We start from the raw sequence: 7,236 nt of genomic DNA, 5'->3' as shown, positions 1-7,236 counted from the left end.
TTATAAAAATTACATTATTAAATTATAATATAAAAATTAATTATAAAAATTTATAATAATTAATTAATAATTGATTTTTATTATTTAATACAATCAAAAGATCGTAACGACGTACCTTTATAAAACTCATCCAGACAAAGGACTCTAATGTAAACCAAGGCTATTACCTAAAAATATTAGCCAAAATAATTTAAAATTGCTCTGATCTTCAAGTTTTTGGCAGAAAGTTATTCTAGTAGATCATATATTCATTCAAGTAAATTATTGCATTTATATACTTTCTTTATTTGGGCGAGGTTGTATTTATCTATCTATACTCCAAATGAGTGTAAAGAAAAACTAAATATTTGTGTAAACAACCTTTTATTTTTCTTTTTTTTTTGTCTGGAAATGTTTTAAGTAGGGGTGTACATGAACTGGGCCACACCGAATTTGGCTTAACCCAGATCCGACCCGAAATATAGACCGGGCCTAATTTTTAAATCCTAGACCCGATGAAACCTATGCACTTTCGGGTCGAGTAAAAACCGAGTTTTTATCATGTAAATTTCACCTAATCTCTAACTATTATTTCACAATTCACGTAGTAAAATTCACTTAAAAAAATATAATAAGAACCAGCCATTCTCTAAAATTAAAACATAACCATAATCAATACTAATATTGTTTAATAACACCAAATATTTAAATCAATACAAATAACACAATATTATGCATTAGTCTAAAGTCTTATGCATTTTAAACATAAAACATTAACTTATAGTCTTATAATAACTAATAACACAAAATATTAAGGTTTACAATATTTAAATTCCATATAAGAATAGCCATCATCCATCACTTATAACACAAAATATTAATTGTGTATGATGACCGGACCATCGGGCCGAGTTCGGATGACCCGAGCTATGGTCCGGAACCAACCCGAAATATTGACCAGATCTATTTTTGAGACTCTTACCCGGCTCTAAACCGATGAAATCACACTAAATTAGCCCCTAAAGTGTTTGGGGCACCCCTAGTTTTAAGTGTGTCAATTATTTTTAATCAACATCCGTTGTTTCAAAATATTTGCCCCATATAATGGAATAAATGGATTGGATCATGAATTTCAACCGGTCCAAACTCGTAAAAGAAAAATCTATCACAACCAGTTTTTATTTGTTAAACTGATTTGCCAATAATATTCATCCTTCAGAGTTCAGAGTAAACAATTCACACAACTACTAAAATCCCAACAATGACATCAAAACATCTCATACCGTTCAAAGAACATGGAAGCGTACTGCGTACACCTCTTACTAAAAAAGAAAAGGTGAAGTTGGTAAAGTTGAAAGTAGGACCGTGGAAAATGAATGATTCAGAATTGCTAAACATTTCATTTGCTTAATGAAACAAAACTGACAGACAGACCTGAAAAACTAGATGTAACTTTATTTTCGTTTTTCACTTTCTCTATCAAATATATTAAGGATTCTATGTCAGAAACTACAAATTTGGAATGTATGTCTTTGATCGAGATCACATAGTTGACAATCAATCAAAATTCCCCATATATCAATGTAGAGCAGATTTGAAGAAAACTACGTTGCAATATCCGCTACAAGTCTCCTAAAACAAGGACCGAGCTCAAAGTGTTTCAGCTCCTTTGAGGTGAACCTGCTAGAAGTAGAAATCATCAGTTCTACAAAAGCTACATCCAATTCACTCTAGCTAATTTCAAAGACTGTGCTAGCATAAAATGATCACCTTGTTAACATTAACGTAAAGCTTAAGTAAACGACTATTCAAGTTTATTAATGGTTTGATGATTTTGTTCGTCAGATCCCCATATTTTTACTCGATTTTGACTTTTATTTCCTGTTGCCTGAAAGTTTTATTTGGTCCTTAGATTTATTAAACATTTGTAATTTGGTTCTCCGTCATGACCAACTAACTGTAAGCAACCATTAGTGGTTGCCACAACCACACCATTTGCCTCGACAGCACTAAATTGATAGATGTGAAAATTTTGGTCATAAATGAGAGCCAATCAGGCGAAAAGGTAAATAATAAAGAAAGAAAAGAAAAGAAAAGAAGGTGATCTAAAAGGCTAAAAGCTAGGTAAACAATAGGGACAATAGTGATGAATAAGTAAATCTTTATTGGTCTTCTGTAATTTATCTCAACCAGGACTTTATTTATTAAACTAGAAAATGGTAAGAAATGTTCTCCCATTCCTGCAAAGCACTTACCTTTTCTTTGGTTGTGCCACTTCTCTATACTTGTGTACCAAGTCCACTGGAAACATAGTCCTGCGATACGCAGTATTCCAGCCGCAAGAACCTCAACTGTGGCCATTAAGAATGACCTTTGAGGGGATAAACCTGCAGTTGCTAATGACAGTGCAATTCCCTCCAAATTGCAAGGAATGATGAAGCTCCCAGATTTTATGCCATCAAAAGTTTTCTGAGCAACCTCCTCAGGTTTCATTGCACCAGAAGAGGATGCAATGATTTTGGTGAGCTCTGGTTTTCTCTTGTTTTCTGTAAAAGTAACATTTCAGTTTGTACTACCACTATGGTTATAGGAATAAGTAAACTTCCCAGGAGATTATATCAACGGATCTCATTTTATAAATCTAATTATCTTGAGCTATTGACTGTCTATAATTTTCCAATCAGGATCAACGTTATAACATTTGACAATAAGTTCAAATGCATGAGATCATATACTAAAAAGATAATACAATAATGACTTAATGAGGAAGCTGGAAATGATTAAGTCGACAGTATATTGAATTACAAGTAAAAGAAATCTGGTAATCAATGCACCAATTCTTGGTAGCAAAACATAACTTCAGTGTAGGTTATACTATAGAATTAAGCACTCCAATCTGTAGCTTTTTCCTCTCTTCACATATATTACGAGCTTAAAGTAGCAAGTTCAAATTCATGGAAAATGCTTCAACAAGGAATACTACTTCCCTCATCAACACAAAATTTGAAGCTAGATGTATATCACCAAATGTATATCACCAAAACTAACATGCATAAAGACATAAGCTAAAGCACACACTTCATTACCTTCAGCGAATCCGGGAGTATCCGTGTCCGGAGGGAAGATCAGAGAGACATGAATGTTATCTGCTATAACTTCTTGTTGCAATGCTTCTGCTAAACCACGGAGGCCAAATTTACTGGCAGAATAAGCTGCATAACCATAAATTCCCACCTAAAAGTATATGTAAACATAAATTCCACATCAGTCAACAGTAATCTACTAAACCACACGTTCATTCCTCTTACACTCAAAATATCCAGCATATCCAAACAAATTTCAAATCCAAAACCCTAAAAGACTGTTAGATTCAAAATTTCCACTGAATTTGAGCTTTCTTTCAATCAACAGCAGAGTCTCATGCAAAACTTCAGAGTGTAGAAGATTTATACCTGACCGGCCTGCGAAGAGACAAGAGCGATGGAAACCGGTTGCTGCGGGTCCTTCCTGGTCCTCATGGCCGGCAACGCCGCCTTGATGAGGTTGAAGCTTCCCATGAGGTTAACGTCCAGCGTGAACTTGACCTCACTCAATTCCTGCTTCTCCANNNNGGCGGACGGCATTGCGCGCTTCCTCGAGCTTGTTGCGGGAGCGGGCGAGGATGGAGACGCGGGCGCCCTGGGCGGCGGCGTGGTGAGCGAGGGCGAGGCCGATGCCGCTGGATCCACCGGTGATGAAGACGTGGCGATTCTTGATCGGGATCTTGACGGGGCGAGGGCGCACGAGGAAGTAGAGGAAGGCGATGAGGGCTAAGGGGATGAGAACGATGAGGGTGAAGAGAGAGAAGTACGCATCCGCCATTGCTGAAACTTCCTTCGATTGGAAAGTCGTTACGAGCTATGAAGTATGAACCAACTAACATTTTTCTTTTTGTCTTAATATCTTTACATATGTTATAATTTTAGAAAACAAAATTATTAAAATATATTTTAATATAAATGAATTAAAGGGACCTCATATGAAAAGACCTCTAGTAGCTCATAGAAAAGAACCTCCGTCTTCATCCATGAGAAAAGGATTGGAGTAAAAATTTGGGAGTGTTTAGTAAGGTTAGGAGTTACAGATTAGATTCATTAAATTATTTTTTTTTTTTTTAATTATTTATTATTTAATTAATTTAAATATCCACTGTCTATGTTATACTCTAGCAATATTGTACCCTCTTTAATGTGAGAAGGTTTAATAACATAAAAGAAGAAATATGTTCATAACAACACTAATCAAAATATCTGCACAATCAAAGGCTTTTATCTATGATTGTATATATGTACTCCAAAATTCAAGTCTTGTACTGTGTAACGTGTTAGCGTCTTTTTGAGACTGCTGAGAACAATTTATGAGTCCTTGCTTCCCAAGACAAATAAAAAAGAATTGCTGTATATAATGCTTCCATGATTCTTTGAAGTTCCTTGCTATGAGAAGCCTTCATGTTTCATGAACATTGCATAAAGCAGCTCATTCCATGTATCAGGTACACCAGGCAGACACCAGTGGCTGCAATCTTGCCGATGGAGTGCCGCCGTGCCGCCATTCGGACCAAGATAGTAGATTGATGAGTGCCCATCTTTTCTCTGAGCTGTCATCTCTGTTATATTCAATATTTTCAACTTGACAAGTTCAGTGCTGTTTTTGTGTGATGATAGCAATGAATTGCCTATTTTAAATTGTGACCAGTTATCATTAGGCACCAATGACATGTTAAGCTCTGGCAGTGTTTCCAAATGACAACTTCCACCGCTTCTCCAATCTCCACTTCTGTTCATACATTACTGGATAAATATATGCAAAACTTGAATAAATCATAACAATTGTTGCAACAAATTACAAACCTGAAGTGCACGGGTGCATATGTACGAAAGAAAACTTGACTCTTGTTAAGATTTACAGTATCTTGTATCCAATTCAACACTGTCTCCATAGACTTCCTATATGCATCTTCCACCTTCATTTCCATCTTAACTTCCACACCTTCTTGGAAATAACAGCCCCTGAGCAAATATGAAAACAGTTACTTCTTAGGTGAAAAAACACAACCACATATACAATTGTAACCTAGGAATGAATTATGAATTACCCTCTTATGGTTTTTTCATGATTCCACCAGTGTCCTGTGTTAAGAACCAAGACATGTGCATCTCTCCACTTCAAAGAGTTCCAATCCATTTTATCCACCTTCAAGGTTGTCCTAATGTTTCTAGCAGCGCCGGCCGGCGGCCGGCTTTGCAATACAAGAAATGGAGCTCTGTAGTATTCTACAGTACAGTTAAAGTCTCTGAATTTGAAAACTAAGAACCCCTTGTGCTTTGTGATTGGGTTGCCATTTACTTCATAGATTGATTTCTTGTTAGTAACTACAGAAGACAGCATGCATAAGAATGACTCCCATTGATTTCTTCCGATTGAGTCCCCGGCAAACACTAGGCGTTTGTTTCTCAGTTTTTCCAACATCATTGTTGCATTGAATCTGTAATATACCAATATGTTTAATGGAATTATTTCTTGGTTCAAAGTAATTAATTGAAAGTGTTCTCATCATCCAATAAGGTTCATAATGTCATTTTCACAAAGCTGATATGTTTAGAGAATATTGTATATGTGACACAAGTATACAAAGGATACGATAGCCAATTGCCACCATTTGGGTCCCTCTCAAAAGATGCCAAATAAGATATATTCAGAGACACAACCCTATTGAGATTTTTAATATTATTATGTTGTTTTCAAATTTCTTGTTCTCAAAATTAATATCAGCAACTTAATTTCTTGCTGACAAGTCAACACGATAATAGCTTATGACTTTTTTCCACAAAAAATAATTATCAGACTCTCATCAATTTATCCTCTCCAACCTCCATCGTTATTTTCTCCGCTGCCAAAAAATGATTAAACCAATAACCATTGTTGGTTATAGTTCTTTATTTTTATTGGTTACCTTAATGCAAAAATGGGACTTTTTCTCCTCTTTAATCTTCATTTGAATTGATCTTAATAAGCGGATAAGAGAATGAGTGAGAGAGTGATGAAAAACATACCTTGGCAAGTTGCAATGTTTGGGTTGCCACCTCCACTTTGTGTAAAAGGAATCACGTCTACCATTTTCAGAACAACGAAAGCCATCATCAAGGAAGTTACAATCTTTTGAGTCATACAAAGGGTAACTCTCATCCCAAACCCACTTACCCTGAAAAAAATCACACCCCTTTTCTCCAAGAAACTCATCAACGCTGTTATCTCTGTGTTCCGGAACCGAAACCGGAGGCAGAGCAAGGCTTTGTGATTGAGCCAAGAATCCGAATGGTGTGTAGTCAAAGTAGAAGAAGAAGCAGCACGTGAGTATAAAGAATCCAGCAAGACCAACAGAAACAGAAGGTTCCAACAACAGCCTCATAAGTTTGACTCTTCGAAAGGCTTCGGAAATCGGCATGGTTTCTTGGGGAGAAGGGAAGCATGTTTTGTAAGCCTTGCTTCGTGGGTCACTTTGGTAAATTTAAATATTGGATTTTGATAGAAAGGCAAAGAGAAAAAATAACAACATTTGGGTGTGGAAGAAGCAAGGGATGAATGGATGGAACATATATATATATATGGTTTAATTACTCTGAAATTTTTAATTAGATCTTTATACTTTTTTTTTTAATTGAGTCCTTGCAGTAAAATTTTTTTTAATTGGATCCCTATACTTTTTTTTTCTTTTTATTTAGGTCTTTGTACTAATTCTTTTTTTTTTAAGTTGGGTCTTTATAAAATTAAGCCAATTACTATTAAGAGGGACTTAATTGAAAAAAAAATTTTGGTACAGGGACCCAATTAAAAGGAAAAAAATATAGGGACCTAATTGAAAATTTCGCAAAACTATAGGGATCAACAGAATAATTAAACCTAAAAAAAAAAAAGAAGTGGAATAAAGAAAAAAATATTAGAAGATAAAGAAATTATAAAATATTTAGATTTTATTAACATATTTATAATTAGGAATAGATAAATATTTTAAATAATAGATTAATCACAATTTAAAATCTCTCCCGTAATTAACCCCCAGATCAATTTATATAATTTGAGATGAAACCTAATTAATATGATCAACTGTAAATGATTATGACAAAAGGCAATTACACTATACAAAGTCAAATGAAAAAAAAATTTGAGTAAAAACAATAAATAAAAAAATAAAAGTAAGAATGAGTTAATAAAAATATA

The 7,236-nt window shown here is 34.7% G+C and overlaps 2 protein-coding genes across 2 annotated transcripts in view; both read right to left on the bottom strand.

Moving 5' to 3' along the window:
- LOC107638603 (3-dehydrosphinganine reductase TSC10A) lies at positions 1,204-3,916 on the bottom strand (the record flags this gene model as incomplete). The annotated part of the gene is given in 5 exon segments (XM_016341944.2): positions 1,204-1,659; positions 2,235-2,525; positions 3,066-3,213; positions 3,432-3,586; positions 3,591-3,916. Coding segments are annotated over 5 exon segments (864 nt in total), but the record flags the coding sequence as incomplete, so codon positions are not given.
- Positions 4,270-7,236, bottom strand: part of LOC107635895 (protein trichome birefringence-like 11) — a 6,109-nt gene continuing 3,142 nt past the window's right edge. The window contains exons 2-5 of the mRNA XM_016339444.1: positions 6,072-6,515; positions 5,114-5,503; positions 4,869-5,027; positions 4,270-4,794 (exon numbers count right to left, since the gene is read on the bottom strand). Coding sequence (XP_016194930.1) covers positions 4,452-4,794; positions 4,869-5,027; positions 5,114-5,503; positions 6,072-6,515 — 1,336 coding nt within the window. The 3' untranslated portion in view covers positions 4,270-4,451. The remainder of the gene's footprint in view (positions 4,795-4,868; positions 5,028-5,113; positions 5,504-6,071; positions 6,516-7,236) is intronic.

Source organism: Arachis ipaensis, chromosome B04 (genome assembly GCF_000816755.2).
Source record: "Arachis ipaensis cultivar K30076 chromosome B04, Araip1.1, whole genome shotgun sequence".
NCBI lineage: Eukaryota > Viridiplantae > Streptophyta > Magnoliopsida > Fabales > Fabaceae > Arachis > Arachis ipaensis.
Note: the sequence above shows the minus strand (reverse complement) of the source record. Positions and strands in the feature narration are given on the sequence as shown.